Genomic DNA, 17,714 nt, shown 5'->3' with positions numbered 1-17,714 from the left:
ATGGTTTGGAGAATCAGTGAATGTTTCATCTGAATACAACCTATGTGTAGGGATTCCCCCCCCCCCCCGAATGGATGACCTACTCACCCCACAACTTGGGATCTAAAGTGATACAGCACAGTCTCAGGTATACCACATCTGTTACTGAGAACTTGGGCTTGTAAACAAAGCCTACAAGGTGTGGTGCCTTAATGAAAAAGCTACTATTTTGAAATCTTACTTTGGAAGACTACATACTGAGATAACTAATCAATTTATTTGTTTAATGAACTTCAAACAGTTGGTGTTTTGTATCTCCCAAGTTTGGGAGTGGGCAGGGAGAAGAACCTGCACAAAGGTAGTTTTTGAGCAGGAAACAGAAAATTAAGAGGTGAGATGGATGGGCAAAATTCAATGGGGACCATTTTCCTTTCTGAAATGCACAGCCTAAAGAGACTCATTGGGATGTTTTGCCATTTCACAGACCAAACTGACTGGGCTGCAAATGCCCCCAATGCTTCATTTTCAAAAGCCTTTAGCTAGTCACTGTGGCTTGCCAAATGATAAAGGGGCCACTTGGTTCCATTTTCCTACTCCATTGAACTGCCCATCAGTGCTATGCGACTCCTGACCCAGTTAAAAAGGAAGAATCAATTACCATGTGGCACCCGTTAACCAATCACGGCTTCCAGTGGTTGCAACCTAGCCAAATCCCAGCACTTTTAAGTCTTCTTGACTTAAGATGGAGCAAGTGTAGCATGTGCTTAAAAGCCTGGCTGAAACCATGCCCGTTATGAGGTAATATACTATTTTTTTTCTGATGCAGATTCAAGCAGCAGGAGAGAGGTAAATAATTAATAGTAACATCCATCAAATCCCACCACTTTTTAAAATTATGGAATCTGTTGAGCTGATTGGATTGTTCCGTGTCTCTCTCTTCCAGTCATTGAAGCATTCCATATAGGAAGGATATTGTTGAACGATTCCCCCACCACCACTGTTTTCAAATGAACAGAAGAACTGACAAAGACACAACCCTCAGTGGAGTTGTCCTTCTCACTGAAATGCCAGTGCTTTTGTGCAGATCCCTTTCAGATGAAGCAAACCTAAACGGGCTTCACACAAGAGAACACTTCCCCAAAGAAGAATGGATTCAAAAGCCCTTCTGCATGAGACTACCAGAGATCTGGGCATGTTGCCTCAAGTTCATATCCTCAGCTGGCCTGCCCACCCTTTCCTGCCTCCTAGTGATTCACTGACAGAAAAGTGGTGATCTCTGAAGTGTAGTTGTCGGAGATGGAGCACATGTCGTCCCCCCCTCCACCCCATCAGTATGTGTCCTATAGCCTTCTTGGTTTCATTCTAGAGCATAAAGTGCTGTGGCATAGTTTTATAAAACTTTGAACTTCCTTCTCCCTTCCCCACACCCCACTTATTACTGTTTTACCTTGTAGCTCCTATGTTCTTGTAATGACACATAAGGAGGTGCTTAAAGGTTTTCTTGAAGGTAGCATTGCAGAGCGCATAGCAGGCAGGATTGATGGTGCTATTGATATAGCACAGCCAGTAACCAATGGTCCATACTGTGTTGGGGATGCAAGATGCACAGAAGCTGTTGATGAGGACCATGACATTGTATGGTGTCCAGGTAATGATGAAGGCCAGGAGAATAGCCAATATAGTCCTGGTTACCTTTTTCTCCCTGGAAGGAGGTGTCTTCTTTTTGGCAGGCTGCTTAGTCATCTTGACAATCTTACGTGCTACAATGTTCTGCTTCTCATCTCCATTTTGCCCATCGGGACCTACAATCTCCACGGTCGTGTTGGTAGAACCAGAACAGTCACCTTTTGGGGACTTTGTGAGTATCCTAATACATGTCAATTTGGAGTTCTCCACTTTGGCATTGACTTGGGAGGCAGAAGCCCTGGTGTCCTCTTTGATGGGTTCATCATCTTTCACATTGGAAGCCACAGCGCTGACAGAGGTGGAGTCATTAGAACTTTCCTTCTCCTCTGCAGTAACACAATTTTCCATCACTGATTCCCCTGTGGCTTTACCATTCTGAATTTTACCATGTTCTACCCCATCTTCATTAGTTGGAACATTGTTATTGTTTGGTTTTACTATTTTACCTTGGACCAAGCTTGGAGAAACTGGATCCTGGTTTTGCCCACTCCCCTTTTTGTCTTTTTTAATCCTGCTCTTACTGGCACGAGATATTTGCCAGTAAAGAATAGTCATGATGATAACAGGCAGGTAGAAAGCGGCAATCGCTGTGCCAAAGGTGACGGCTGCATTGGACAGGAACTGAATGTAGCATTCCCCATCGGGGACAGTCCTCTCCCCTACAATGAACTGCCAAAAAAGAATTGCGGGTGCCCACAAGATGAACGACAGCACCCAGGCTGCAGCGATCATCATACCTGCCATCTTAGTGGTCCGCTTGACAGGGTAGGTCAGAGGCTTGGTGACACAAAAATATCGGTCAAAACTGATAATGAGAAGGTTCATGACGGAGGCATTGCTGACCACATAGTCGAGCGCCAACCACAAGTCACAAACCACAGGTCCAAGCGGCCAATAGCCAATCACAGTGTAAAGTGTGTACAGGTTCATGGAAAAGACACCGATTATCAAGTCCGCACATGCCAAGCTGAAAAGAAAGTAATTGTTGACAGTCTGCAGGTGCCTGTTGACTTTAATGGACACCATCACCAGGATGTTCCCAATGATGGTCACGAGACTGAGGGAGCCAGCCACCAGGACGATGAATACTACCTCAACCGTTTTATAAGGACTCCCCAGAGGCATCACATCCTCCAAATAGCTTATGTTCGTCGAGTTATTCATGTCTGCGTCTAGCAAACTGGCAGATAAATATCACTTAAGCCTGCAGAGGAAAGAAAAAGAAAACAAAGATGGTGAGGCATTTCAGTTTATGCAATTTCTGGCAAATGGAGCTCAAGGAAAGGTGAGATGCAAAGGAATGAAAATCCCAAGGAAAATTCAGGAGTTTCATCAATCAACGTTCAAGTTAAAATGTTTCATCTTACATTGATTATAATGGGACTTTGGCCTGTTTAGTTTCCCCTGGATTATGCCTCAAGATGCTAAATATGAATTAAGTTATTTAGGGGAAAGAACAAAAGGGATAATGTTAAAATGAAACACACACATGGAATCGTATTATTTATTATTAAAAGGATGTACACTCAAAACTCTGAAGTGTGGCCTCTTCCTTGTAATGGTGTAGCTGTAGGGGAAGTTTGATAATGGCATGTGGAGGAAGGTTGCTCAGTTAAAGACCAAATTTAAGACACCTGCTGCCCTCTTACTGTATCAGGTAAGACTCCTTCTGGAGATATGCAAAACTCTTGAGAGACATGTTGGAGGAAAATCCTTTTATCCCTCTGCAAATTTTCATTGAAATACCCTGAACTGTCCCTTGACCCTGTCTTGTTTTGCTATTGCTGGCAGGCTCTCCTTCCATTGGGATGGTGTTTCCTACACGCTTTGGAAGATATCACTTCTGCCTGTCTGACCAAAATGTAGAAGCACTACTCTGCCAGTGCATCTGTGCAGCTGGAGTCTCCCCACTGTCTAAGGGTGTTTTTTATTTTTTACAAAAACACCAAATAAATACGATTTTTCAATTGACTTGCCTAAGATCCAGGACAAAGCACCACCTTTCAGAAATTCCTGGCAATGTCCAAGGAAATCAGCACATCTGGCAGCCCTACATTGTCTCAACCCTTCTAGTGACACTGCTGCCAAAAGGCTGTTGCTGTGACTCCACCCTGCAGGGTAAGCTGGACCTGATGAGAACTCTTCTTCTGTTCTATACTTGCTGACTTCTGCCTGCCTTGCAGAAGGTAGAGATCCTCGTCTACATCTAAAAAAACAAATCCAATATAGCACCTTAGGGGACAGGCTGGCCCAAGACATGTTGCTAATGACCACTCACCCTACCCCATCAAACATAGTACCCAAGAGTAGCTAAATTATTTTAACACCTGAAGTAGAAAATCTGGCAAGTGCCTCTCCCACTCCCTGGCAGAAAACATACAGTAATAATAAATCACATAGCCAGTTGCTGTTGGGTTTCTATTCCTCTCACTGTGCAGATATGTAGGATTGGTTCATCATATGTCTGTGTTATGCATTCCAGCACTGACTGTTGGAATCACGGGAGCTGATGTTTACCGTACTCTGTTTCCGTTCGTTTTTGCTTTCACTTCCGTCTTCTCTCCGAGGAAGACCAGAAAGAGGAGACATGTTTTCTTTTGTTCTGCCTTATGCTTAATAAAGTAGCTTTAGTGCTTACAACCCCAACCTAGCTCTGTGTGCGTTTATCTCTGCTGGACTCTGAATATGTGCTCAGGGTCTCCAAGACATGAGTCATTATAAATCGTCGGGGAAGGTGATTCGGAACTTCCTAGAGCTGAACGCTGATGGGAGAGACAGACTGGAATCATTCCTGTCCTATGCCTGAGGGTCATCCTAGCACCCAGATGACCCAACAGTTGCTGCCCTTTCCTCAACACTCAAAATCAACTGCCTGAGGTGGTCACCTCACTTTGCCTAATGATAGGGATGGCGCTGGAGGATGCAAGCAATAAAAATGTGTCACTGGAATATTTCTATGAAGTAGCCATCCTTTGCTTCTGACCTGATTTCTCGCCAACCACACTCCCATTCCTGACTAGTACATGACAAAAGGAAAGGAAAAACTCATCTGTCTGGGCGTAAGCACAGCAAAGTGACTTCATTTTGCATACCACGGGAGTGAGAAAATTGTATTGTGCTCCTAACCTGATGACAAGCACATTCCATCCCGCACCACATGAATCATACATTTTCACTGCCTATTTTGCCTTTTTAAGATAGTGGTAACAAAGGAGAAAGACAAAATGACACACACAGAGAGAGATAGGCAAGGGGGAAATAATGTGTGATTCTCAAGGAAGTAGATGGATCAGGCCAATGGTCTATCTAGTCCATCATCCTGCTTTTACAGTGACCAGCCAGATGCCTCTGGGAAACCCAAAAGCAGGACCTGAGCACAACAGCACTCTCCTGTCTTGCAGTTTACTGAAGCTAGTATTCAAAGGCATACCTGCCTGTGAAAGTGGAGGTAGAACATAGCCATCATGGCTAGTAGCCATTGAAAGCCTTCTCTTCCCTAAATTTGACTCATCCTCTTTTAAGCCCATCCAAGCTGGTGGCCATCACTACTTCTCATGGCAGCAAATTCTATAGCTTAATTTTCCACTATGCGAAGAAGTCCTTTCTTTTGACTCTCCATAACTCTCCAGCATCCAGCTTCATTGGATCCCTCAAAGTTCCAGTGTTATGAAGGGGAAATACGTGTGCAGATTATTCAACATACAGGGTGTGGGGAAATGTACTCTATGGCCCTGTAAATTGCATGGAAAGTTTGATATTTGAAATGTATATTTAGTGATGCTACCAGGGCAAGACTTGGGGGCAGATGTCCACTAAGCAGAAGGGGCATTAGGGCTTACAACTGCAGCAGGGCTGGCTAATTCATTACCATCTAAAGATAAGGGAGTGTAAGTTCATTGGGAGTGTAAGTTCATTAAGTCCATAGTAGGGATTGGGGAGAAATTTGGCTCTGTTTGCCTTTTAATGAGTAACGAGCTTAATTTGTACTTCTCAAATCAATACGCTAAACTGAAACACAGGTACCTTTCAAAATTCACACTTCTTTGACTTTTGCAATGCAGTTCTCCAACTAAATGTATACCAAAATACATGTATTAAGAAAAAGTTGGTATATAAATGCATGTATTAATGAAAATACAAAAAAATGTACTGTATTAAGGAATATTGCTAGTAAAATATCTATATTAGGTGAAAAATCTTGACATTGAGGCAGCAACCCATATCTACTTACCAAGGAGAAAACCCACTGATCTCAATAGGACATCATTCTGAGTATACATACTAGGATTGGGTCACAATACAATCCCAGTAATGTGTATTCATAATTCTTTTCGAGCTTTGCTAAGAATGCATTCTACATGTCTCAATGGGTTTCCCAGAATAAGTTCACTGAAATCTCAACTGTCACAAAATTTAACAAGGACTTGAAGGTTCTCCACAGGAGAAACATTTGAGGAATTTCAAAGAAAAGACAGATAACAATTCTGATGCTTATTTTTAAGTCCATGGGGTTAAGACTGGGCTCCTGCAAGAGTCAGCTGCTAAGAACATGGTAGGGAGGGAAAGACCTACCCCTAATCTGGGATCGAAATGGAGTGATCGCTGTGATCTCCTCTAAGGCCTGCAAGCAGGATGAAAGCACTACAGCACTCTCAGAAACATGACTGTCTCCAACATTCTGTATATCTATGGACAGGTGTATAGCTGTAACTGCCCTTTGTGCTCCTTCAGATTCCTACCCTGTTTTCCTAGCTTCCTGTCACCTAGAATTTCCTGCAGGATCCATAACACCAATGGCATTTACAACCCTGGCATTTTCTGACTACCCTAATGATAGGATTTTTTAAGAGCACAGCAAAGAAACTTTTGTGCATGCTTTGAAGCAGCAAATGATGATTCACAGTTGTGTAACATTAGCTGAACAAATGTACATTATGCCTCTGGTGAGAACGGAAATAATGCCAAATAAAAATATTCCCCTGAGAGCAACAGAAGCTAGTTTATTAATGGAAGGCTGTGGTCTGCCTCCCTATTACCTGCCTTTACTCCAGCCTGAGGAATTGCACGGCACTTAATTACTGCTGGCTCACCGCTGTTCTAATTGTCTGGAACTGGTTAAAAGAATGACTTAAGCACAAATTACTCTAGATCAAAGCTGCCCTTCTGAGCAATTTCAACATCACTAGCCTGACAATCAGCTATTTATCCATATAGTGGTGGGAAATGTGCTTTGAAACAGGGATTGAGGCTGCTCTGGTGTTTGTTAAGGGTTGTGGGACTGGATGCTCACAATACCTCATAGTATATGCTAGGGCAGTATATTCCAAACTTGGGTATACGGCTGTTGTTGAACTACAACTCCCATCATCCCTAGCTAGCAGAACCAGTGGTCAGGGATGATGGGAACTGTAGTCCAAAAACATCTGGGGACCCACAGGTTGAGAACCGCTGCTCTAGATGGTAGAACCCAAGGCAACGGGTTCAAATTGTGAGATAATTTGAGCTCAACTCTAGAAGGAACTTCCTGAGGGAGTGAGCTGCTTCACAATGGAGCAGACTACCTTGGAAGGTTGGTGGGCTCTCTCTCATTAGCAGGTTTTGAACAGAGGCTAGATAGCCCACTAACTTTGAGGTTGCTTCCAACTCCCAGCTCTGCAAGCCTGATTCTCCACTCCCCTTCCCTCCCTGCTTTTTAGCCCTCTTTCACAAGTTTGGGGAACACTGTCTAGGGAAGGGGAGCATCAGGCCCAGGAGTTAAATGTAGCCATCAGGGCCTCTTCATCTGGACTTTGGGCCATGCTGCCTCTCCCAGTACACCATAGTAACTCACCTGTCAGCAGGGTATCCCAGTGGCTCTGCTGTACCTGGTGAGCCATTTCTGATTGTCACATCTTGTAAGCCAGCACATTGGGGGGGGGGGGGGAGAGAGAATTCTGTCTCTCTGGTAGTACCAATTTCCTACCTGGAGGGCACCAGCTGTTTGTTTTAATGGAGCAATTCAATACTGTTGCCTCTCCTGCAGTCTGACGTGATACAGGCCACATTCACACAATACAGTTAAAGCACTAAGATATGATTTTAAACAGTCATGGTTTGCCCAAAAGGATCCTGGGAGCTATAGTTCGTTAAGGGGGCGAGAGTTGATAGAAGCAGTGCTTCCCCCAAAAAAAAATATGTTTAGGGGTACCTTCATTTTCCTACTCATATTGAAATAATGCCCCTCAATGAGGCCAGACTTAGATTCACAAAATGTTTAGGGGTACCCCTGCGTCCCTCCTAGAAAAAAAGTACTGATTAGGAGACCCCCATTTGCTTCACAGAGGTGCAATTCCTCGAGTTTCCTGGGAAGAGGGATCGAATGTTAAACCAGCGTGAGAATTGGAGCTGTGTGAGAAGTATAGGAATCTCCTAACAACTCTCAGCACCCTTAACAAACTTCAGCTTCCAGAATTCTTTGGGAGGAAGCCATGCCTGTTTAATGTGGTATCATAGCACTTTCAATGCATGGTGTGAATGTGGCTATAGTCTATGTCAGTCTGCATGTGTAAAACAGTTCAGCGGTTGGCAAGTGGGAAAGAGGCAAGCGACATACGCTGCTGGAAGTGACTAAATGCCGGAAGATTCAGGAGAGCTCCTTCCCACGGCACATGGTTAAACAATGAAATTTGCTTTCCCAAGATGGCCACTGACTTGGGTGGCCTTGACAATATATAGGAGACAATACAGGGAAGATAAGTTTATCAATGGATGCTAGCCACGGGGGCTATGTTCTGTCTCTACTGTTGGAGGCAGTATGCCTCTGAATGCAAGTAGCTGGAAAACACAAGTGGGGAAAAGCTATTGCACTCAGGTCCTGCTTGTAGTCTTCCCATGGGCATCTGTTTGGCCACTGTGAAATCAGGATGCTGGACTGGATTGACTCTTGGCCTGATCCAACAGGGCTGTTCTTATGTTAAATGAATGATAATTCAGAAAAAAAATATTCCAGGAGGATCAGAATTCTGAAACAGGAAGAGGCTGTGCAACTGTAGATTTGTGATTATAGATCTGGAAGCAACTGGAGCTGTCACTTAAAACAGAAGGGAGAAGCCTTTGTTCTCCTCCTCATGTCCTCTGCTCATTTTCTGTGTAGCATTTCACCTGACACTTCCTTCAGCTGCTAATGCAAGAGCCAGCAAAAGGAAAGGGCAAGTTAACTGCCTTCCAAGAGAAGCTCTGTCCATTTTCCCATTTGCATCTCAAAGAGAAGAGTGACAGGGAAATGCTCGAGAACTAATGATAAGAACAACCAAGAAGCAGAAAATGCTACTGTACCTGCTGGGATCATTTGAGGATAAATTCTGGATCAGAAAGTCCACAGTTATTGTAAGTCCAAGCTAGCTTGAACTTGGAAACATGGTTTACATATATTTTAAGTATAGCAACAATCAAGGCATTCTGTCACTAGACTTGGGAAGGCAGAAGGGATGGTGAGCATGGAGAACTTGGGGTTTGGTTTAGTTTGTTATTCCCAACTTTAAAGCTGGGACACAACTGAACTTAATTCTGATAAAGCATCCACTGGATTCGGCTGCTCTTCTGAATCAAACTATTAACAGCTTTTTAAAACACCAAAGTGGAAGAACATAAAGTTCTGGGCAGCAGTTGGGAGGAAAGTGGACCAGAAAAAAATCATAGAGTAGAGGAAGCATCCAGGGGTCACTTGAGGTCCTCCAGGCCTCTTTATCTGCCGCTTGGAACTCTCTCTAGGCCACACCCTCTATCATCATCCTGCTGCATAAACTCATGGAATGCTTTTGCCTGGCTGGAAAGTGCCTTTGAGCCTCTTGCCTGCCTAGATGGAAAGATGGGTGGGGATGGGTGGTTGAGTAGAAACCTCTGGCTTGTGTGTAGCAGGAGCACAGGGTATTGAGCAAAGATCATCACATCAATTGCACATTTTTGCCTGTGACCCCACTCCTCATTGGCATGAGGCCCCCATAGAAGGAAATGCAACCCTCAGGCTGAAAAATGCACACACCCCCATTCCTTGCCATAGAGTCTTACAAATGAAAGAGGCAAAATCATATTTGATTGCCAGACAGGTGTGGATTGGCTCTCTGCAGGGGGAAAATGGTGAGGCAAATCAGATGATTAAGGAACTCCCTCCCTGCCGAAGTGCAATGTCAACAGTCCACACCCCAAGCAGCAGCAGATGGCCTGGTGAGGCTGCAGCGCTCACTTGACCTCTGTCCACCTGACCTCTGAGTCACTGCAGTCAATGTCAGGACTTTGAACAGGAGGGGCACAACAGTGGTGAGGACAGGACACTGCAAATGTGCTGACAGGGGCACCAGATTGCAATGACTAGTGTCAGCCTCCATGTGCTGCTGGTGGGTGCCCATGATGGGCTGTTTCTTGCTATGCTTCAAGGCACTATCTGCTTGTGTGTGTGTGTACATGTTTGTGTGTGTTGATGGGTGTTTCAGAGTTCCAGACTTAGGCTCTGAAATCCGTCACCAATGGCAAACTTTCCTTAAGCACCCTTACCATGCATATGTGTGGTTAAAAGAAGGTTCTCTGTAAGCATTCAGATGGAACAATTCCAGATTCCAAGGATAGCATGCCTGAATAATCAGTCTCTTCATAGTCAACGTTCTTTTGCTGCCAAATGGGAAATTGATCCCAAATACCCCATTACCTCTGAGCTATTTATTCCTATGATTTAAGGAATAGGGGAATTACTTAAACTACCCACAAACTCCCAGGGACAGGCTGAAAAAGCAAAAAAACAAAAAACAAAAAAAGCAAAAGCAAATTTGGATTGCTGACTCAAGCTGATAGCTATTTCAGTTTTCAATGCATGCCTCATTCACACAATGGAAGGTATATTTAACAGCTGAAGGAGCTATAGATCACTAGTTATTTTCCTTGATTTTCTTTTAAAGCACAACCTTTCAATGGCTTCAAGGCTGTTTTGCAAAAAATAGCTGTTCCAAGGAATGACAAACGAAGGCAAGTGAGAGCTACAACTAAATGCTGCATTGCAGAGTGGAACCACTTATTTTAGTTTCTCCCCCAATTGCTGCAGGAATGAGGAGAACTGAACTGAAGGTAGGATACATGAAAAACCGAGTTAAATGAAATTAACAAATCCTTCCATCCCTCTCCCAGAATTTTCCTTTCCATACTCCCCTCCTTTATGATTTTCCATCCTGCAAATGTCTCTCATGTTTCCCCAACCACTCTATCAATGAATGAAACTGCCTTTATCAAATGAGAGATAAAATTCCAGTGAAATTCTCATGGTTGGCCTATAGACTGAGTTCACCCTACCTTCAAGATGGCTGGGAGATTTTGTGAGTGCCCTTTCTTTCATCCTGCAGGTCCTATTTCTGGTGATCTGCACTTTATAGCCTTCCTGGGTGTCCACACTTCCTGAATGACACACACACTTAGGCTTTTTTGTAAGTTTCAGAAGCAGGGAAGGCTATCTTTCATGCTCTTGACAGCTGTTAGGTTTTTTTTTTTTAGTGAAGTCTTATTTTACTTTTACATAAATCAAAGTGGGAATATTTGAAGAATCTCCTTTAACAACAAAATCAGCAACTGCGCCAATCTCAGGTGCTTAGCATTCAGCTTCCTCCATTTCAGTTAAAGCTTAGGAGAAGACCTAATGAAGTAGCAAACCATCCGAGTGTCCCTATTTTCCAGGGACTGTTCTGGATTTACAGAAGCCATCCCATTTTCTCATTTGATCCCAGAATGTTCCCCTTTTCCTTATGACATCCCTATTTTCATCAGAGCAATGTTGGAGGGTATGAGGTAATTCCTCCTAGGGGTCTTTTTGAGATCAGGAAAAGCAGACAGCTGCAGAAGAAGAGTAGAAGAGTTTGGATTTGATATCCTGCTTTATCACTACCCTAAGGAGTCTCAAAGCGGCTAACATTCTCCTTTTCCCTTCCTCCCCCACAACACTCTGTGAGGTGAGTGGGGTTGAGAGACTTCAAAGAAGTGTGACTGGCCCAAGGTCACCCAGCAGCTGCATGTGGAGGAGCGGAGACGCAAACCCGGTTCACCAGATCACGAGTCTACCGCTCTTAACCACTACACCACACTGGATCAGAAGTTTCAGAGTGTTGAATAGGAAGAAAAACACACCCATCACCCTCAATCATAATGTCAGCTCAAACCCATGCCCACAGAAATTCTATAGTCTCTCCCGTATATAAGACAGAAAAGCAGAAGTCTATTTAGCAGAGGAAGAAAACTTTCAAGAAACTGGAGATCGCATGTCAGTCTAGTACTAGTTGGAACCTCATGGCCATTACAACTGAAACTTCCTCTAGACAGTGCTTTCCCCCCTAAAAATATGTTTAGGGGTACTCTCATTTTCCTACTCATATTGAAATACCTCCCCCTCAATGAGGCCAAACTTAGATTCACAAAATGTTTAGGGGTATGTGTCCCCCTTCATCCCCCCAGAAAAAAGCACTGCCTCTAGCAAACCTTTTATCAGTCAAATTTGCCCCACTCTCATCTCCATTGACACCCTAGTGCTGCCCTACACAATCTTCATTAGGTATCCCTGACACTCCACTCCACCCCGCCCCTATCTCCTCTGTCTTGATTATGAAATGCAGGACTAATTCACACCTACACGATGTCTTATTACTTGATGGCTTACAGGGAAATAATATATGCAAGCTTCCTCTATTGCATAAATATTGTACCTGAGTTGTCACTGGATGAAATGAAAGCTCTAGCTGTGAAGGCTGATTCGCACATGCAAATCATTCCCCAGTGCAACACTCGGTAAGTGAATATACGAGACACCCTACCCATTACAAATAATCTAGGCTAGGACTGTGTGATTTTTGAGTGCTCTACAAAGCAGCAGTCATTGGAATAAATGTGCCTGAGAGTAGAAATAGCTAACAACTGTTTTAATTTTACCATGAATTTTCATTACTGACATCTCATCACTCAGACTTATCACTCAGCTTTGCTCAGCTGGTTGTGTGAAATGACTCCATCAAAAAACTCGGCATTAGTCTATCTTTGCTCCATGTCAGTTTTACATGTGTGAATTTGTAACTCCGTTATGTTCCGTTTCCAAATTAATATACAGTTAACTCACAACTTATGCTTATTTAACATATGCGGTCACAGCTTTATGTATGTTGCAAAAAAATAATAATTGTTAAATTTAAAATGATGCAGAAATGATGTACACAGGGGCAGTGGCCAAAAAATGGCATTTTAAAAGGTGGAGGTGGGAGAATAGGGGAGATTGGGGAGGAGGGGAACAGCCAGCAACCTTCATAAGAGTGCTTTGGTACAGAAGAGTCAGTTGGAGAGGTTGACTGGAGAATGGACATATCTAAAAAAAAGTAGCATAAACACCAACAACTGGGAAACACTGGGCTGTGAGCACTCCAATTGGAGAATGGCAAAGGCGTTGTGGACTTTGAAGAAGCACTAACTCCAGACAAAAGGGAGAAACAAGCTAAGAGGAAGGCATGTTTGGCAAATCCTCACCGTGATCAACTCCCGCCCAGAAACCTATGTCCCAACTGTGGAAGGATGTATGGAGCCAGAAGTGGCCTCCACAGTTGCTTACGGACTCACTGTTAAGACAGTATTCATGGAAGACAATATTACTCAGCTACGAGTGATCGCCGAAGAAGAAGAAGAAGAAGAAGAAGAAGAAGAAGAAGAAGAAGAGATGTGCAGAATAGTTTGGAGAGACATCAAAGGAGGTTGGAGCATAGGAGAGGTGGTTATACCAGTAAGTGCCGTTTTTTATGGTTTTCAGGGGATTTCTGGCTTTACGTGATTTTGCTTATATGTGCAATGACCAGGAAAATAATCCCCATGTAAATTGTGAGTTACTTATATTATTTTTAAAAAATCCCAAACCAGAAATATTCATATTTGAAGACTATTAACATATGTATTTTATCTCAATGCACACATTTCTAGATGTGTTTCCTCCCAAAACCACACATTTTTATGCATTTGGTAGATGGTTTTGATCCAAGAAATGCATTGCAAAATTCAGATAAATACAAAAACCTAAAGGATAATTACATTTCAATCCATGTTATTAGTTGAAGAGGTGCTTAGAAATGCAGACCCAAGAAAATACTTCTCCATCCCTATCAAGAACTATTGGGTTGATATGAAGTCCTTAGGGTGGTTGATCTGTAATAGCCATGAATTTCACACATAATTCTTCGGTTGATGTTGCCTGTATTCACTGAGTAAGAGAGCATATATGAGTGAATTCAGTCTAAATTTTTCTGCTGACTCCTTAGACTAGAAGGCTATTGGAGGCATGACTTTGCCAATTTTTAAGAAAGACACTCAGTGGGCTTTCTGAGTTTCATTAAAGGGCCTCTATCTTTCCTCCAAAACCTGAGCAATGTCCATAACTACAGATCCTCCAGAACGAAACTTAGTACTTGCCCATTGGACCAGGAATAGGGAACCTGTGTCCTCCCAGATTTTGTTGGACTCCCATTTCTCATGAGTCCCAAGCAGCCTGACCAATGACCGGCAATGACCTTACTGAGGCCCTATACTCTTCTCCTGCCATAAATCTACCTTTTCCTGGGATCGCTATAGTCTGAAACACCACAGGCCCACAGAGGCACATGAATATTCATATCACAATGTATCTGTGCATATAGCTTTTAAAATTCACAACAGTGACTCCATTATTAATAAATCCCTAAAACACCATGGGTATGTCACATTTCATAAGCAATCTGTACCTGTTTTAATTACAGAGGCTGCGGCTGCAATCAAATTGAATTTTAACTTCACCACATATTTAAAACATCCCAGCAGGACTAATGCTGAGCATGACACAAGCATGGGATCATTAGCCTTTGAATTTGGGCTAGCAAGCCTAACGATACCATTGGTCTGTTGGTGACTCATTCAATATGTTTTCTCTATGAACCAGACAGTCACAGCCTTCTGAATGAAGTAGCTGTAGAGGATGTAGATGGCGGCGTGCACAGGTATAAAAAAATCGAGACATTTCTCCCCATGAGCAGCTAGCCTCAGGCACTTCCTGCTACAGTTGTGTATATTTAAGAGAGGCGTTCCAGGGGTTAATAAAATCAATAATTGGCTGGCCCACCTTGTATCTTGTTTGTCTGCAGTAATAACTTGTATGTACTTATTAGCACCGAGGAACGGGCTAGCAATGGCTCACTTGAGAATTGCTGCCAAAACGAAATCTGATTTTTCCAATGGGTTTTTTCTCCGATCTGTTCCATCAAAATAGGCCAGCCATTCATTTCCCTTTTGACAGATCCCTCCCCCCTCCAATATTTAGGACATGCCTGCATTATTATTTTTTAAGCTCTTTGTTTTGTTTAATAGCATATTTCAGATGTCCTGGTTTAACATATGCAATGTTTGTGGATCTGAAATGCAAAGCACAAGACAGGACAGAGTTGGAAAATAGGCACACTACGAAAAGCATCACCAGTGACCAAGGCTGCATTCACATGGCAGTTTGTTCCACTTCCCCAACATTTCCATAACTGTTAACTTTCTTACCATTTTCACAGGTGTATCAAGGAGAACAGAAGTACACCTGTGCAGGTGTATGTGTGAGGGGAGTAGGGACCTTTCCAATGACATTCACTGTTGTGCTGCACCACACAACCACTGGTGTGAATGAAATCTAGCGTGACCCGATGGTATATTGAACAAAAAGCCAAAGATCCATAATGTCAGAAAATGAGACAGAAATGCTAGCACTATAATCCAGAATGCTCCCACAATACCTCCCACCCACATCTGAATGCACACCCACTGTGCATTATGGCCTTAGAGGTAATGGACAACCTTACACATCATCATCATTTTTGCAGGATGTTAACAGGACCTGGTCAGTGGCAGACTTTGGGCTTTCAAATTTCAGCGGTGCCCTGTGTGATGCTCAATTTTTGTGCCCCCCCCCCCACTTCTTGCCTTCCATCCTAAATCATTGTTGCAGTGTCCCGCTGGGCTTGGTACCAAATGCAAGTGAACTGCAGCAGTTCAAGATGCTCAATGTGGAAAGACTTGTCCAATGTGGTACTTATTTATTTTCCCTCAGGTGTCACTCTGCACATCCAGTTCTGTGCTAGGGCATCTAGCTACTTGGGCTACAGCAAGCAATGCCATTTTTTTTCGGGGGGGGGAGATAAAATTATGTGTTTTCCCATCCCCCAGAGAAAAAATGGATTGGGAGCACAACATGCAGGAATGGGGGGGGGGGAGGGTTCAATATTTCCACTCCAGTGTGATCCAAAAGAATGAGAATAATAATATTAAAAATCTCCCCCAAGGCAAGTGGATCCAGTGAGGATCCACTACATCACTAATTGCATGGGGAGAGGGGAGTGATGATGATGATGATAATTTATTATTTATACCCTGCCCATCTGGCTGGGTTTCACCAGCCACTCTGGGCGGCTTCCAACAAAATATTAAAATACAATAGTGCGTCAAACATTAAAAGCTTCCCTAAATAAGGCTGCCTTCAGATGTGTTCTAAAAGTATGGTAGTTGTTTTTCTCTTTGACATCTGGTAGGAGGTCATTCCACAGGGCGGGTGCCACTACTGAGAAGGCCCTCTGCCTGGTTCCCTGTAACTTGGTTTCTTGCAGTGAGGGAACCGCCAGAAGGCCCTCAGAGTTGGACCTCAGTGTCCAGGCTGAATGATGGGGGTGGAGATGCTCCTTTAGGTATACTGGACCGAGGCCGTTTAGGGCTTTAAAGGTCAGCACCAACATTTTGAATTGTGCCCGGAAACGTACTGGGAGCCAATGTAGGCCTTTCAAGATTGGTGTTATGTGGTCTCGGCAGCCACTCCCAGTTACCATTCTAGCTGCTGCATTCTTGATTAGTTGTAGTTTCCGGGTCACCTTCAAAGGTAGCCCCACGTAGAGCGCGTTGCAGTAGTCCAAGTGAGAGATAACCAGAGCATGCACCACTCCGGCACCCCTCCCTGCATGCTACGTTCCCAATCCAAGTTACCCCTGAACTTGGACTTTATTTACACAAATAACCCGGATGTTGCTGTGTACGTGACACTGAAATTGGGCTTGCTCGAAGCCTAGGTCTGAGCATGTCCTTAAACGGTCCCTTTGAACTACTTTTACTTTTATAATGTAAAAAGACCCATTCATTATATGTAACTGTAGGCCTGCTGAGATAACATCCTCCACAGCTACATCTTGTTAAAAAGAGAGAGAGAAAAGCTCTAGCTCGAAAGAACAACGGTTGCTCCTCATTCATATTTAACCACTGCAATTCTCTTTTCAAAATGTGTTGGAAAGCTGTGCGATTCCTTAAACTGGAAGCATGCCAAGTAGTTAACAGGCAAAGCTTTGCTTAGTTTGGGAAAGATGTGAATTGCTTAAAATAAGAAGAAATGGCTATGGAGATTCACGTGGGTTGTAAAGCTCTCTGTCTGTGGCTGAGTACACTCTATACATTTAAAGCACATGATCCCTTCCAAAGAACCCTGGGAACTGTAGCTTGTTGAGGGTGCTGGGAATTATAGCTCTGTGAGAGGTAAAATAAAGATCCCAGGATTCTCTGGGGGGAGAAATGCACTTGAGATGTGCTTTCATATGTACAGTGCATATGCAGGTCTACTCTCCTGTTTTCTCTGACCTTGCGGTGACCTAAGAACAAGACTGCAGTACTAATTCCTGATTTCTAGAAGGAGTTGTTTGCTGAATTGCTAACTTATTTCCACCAGGAGAGATGATGATGATGATTAAATTTATTTTAAATAATACAAATAATACAATAAAACAAAGGAATACCAAAAAAGAGAAAGGACAAAAGGGGGGGGGAGAGAATATAAATAAAATTACATATATAATCCCACCATCTGCCTTTGACTCCCCTCTGCCACATACTGATTTCTGTTATCTATTATATTAAATCTTAACATTGCATTCCTTATCTTAATTATCTTCGTATCACATTTTAGACATTATTCTTCTTATAAACTCTACAATCTTAATCTATACATATCAACATATTATTTT

At 43.1% G+C, this 17,714-nt stretch overlaps 1 protein-coding gene across 3 annotated transcripts in view; it reads right to left on the bottom strand.

The window, feature by feature from the left end:
* Nucleotides 1–997: 997 nt before the first annotated feature.
* CHRM2 (cholinergic receptor muscarinic 2) overlaps nucleotides 998–17,714 on the bottom strand; it is a 171,394-nt gene continuing 154,677 nt past the window's right edge. For all 3 annotated transcript variants that reach the window (XM_081878962.1, XM_081878961.1, XM_081878963.1), the window contains exon 4: nucleotides 998–2,869. In XM_081878962.1, coding sequence (XP_081735088.1) covers nucleotides 1,423–2,829 — 1,407 coding nt within the window. In that variant the 5' untranslated portion in view covers nucleotides 2,830–2,869 and the 3' untranslated portion in view covers nucleotides 998–1,422. The remainder of the gene's footprint in view (nucleotides 2,870–17,714) is intronic.

The sequence above is a fragment of the Podarcis erhardii genome (assembly GCF_964252035.2).
Source record: "Podarcis erhardii genome assembly, chromosome: 10".
NCBI lineage: Eukaryota > Metazoa > Chordata > Lepidosauria > Squamata > Lacertidae > Podarcis > Podarcis erhardii.
The sequence above is the reverse complement of the archived record's forward strand: the minus strand, read 5'-3'. Positions and strand labels throughout refer to the sequence as shown.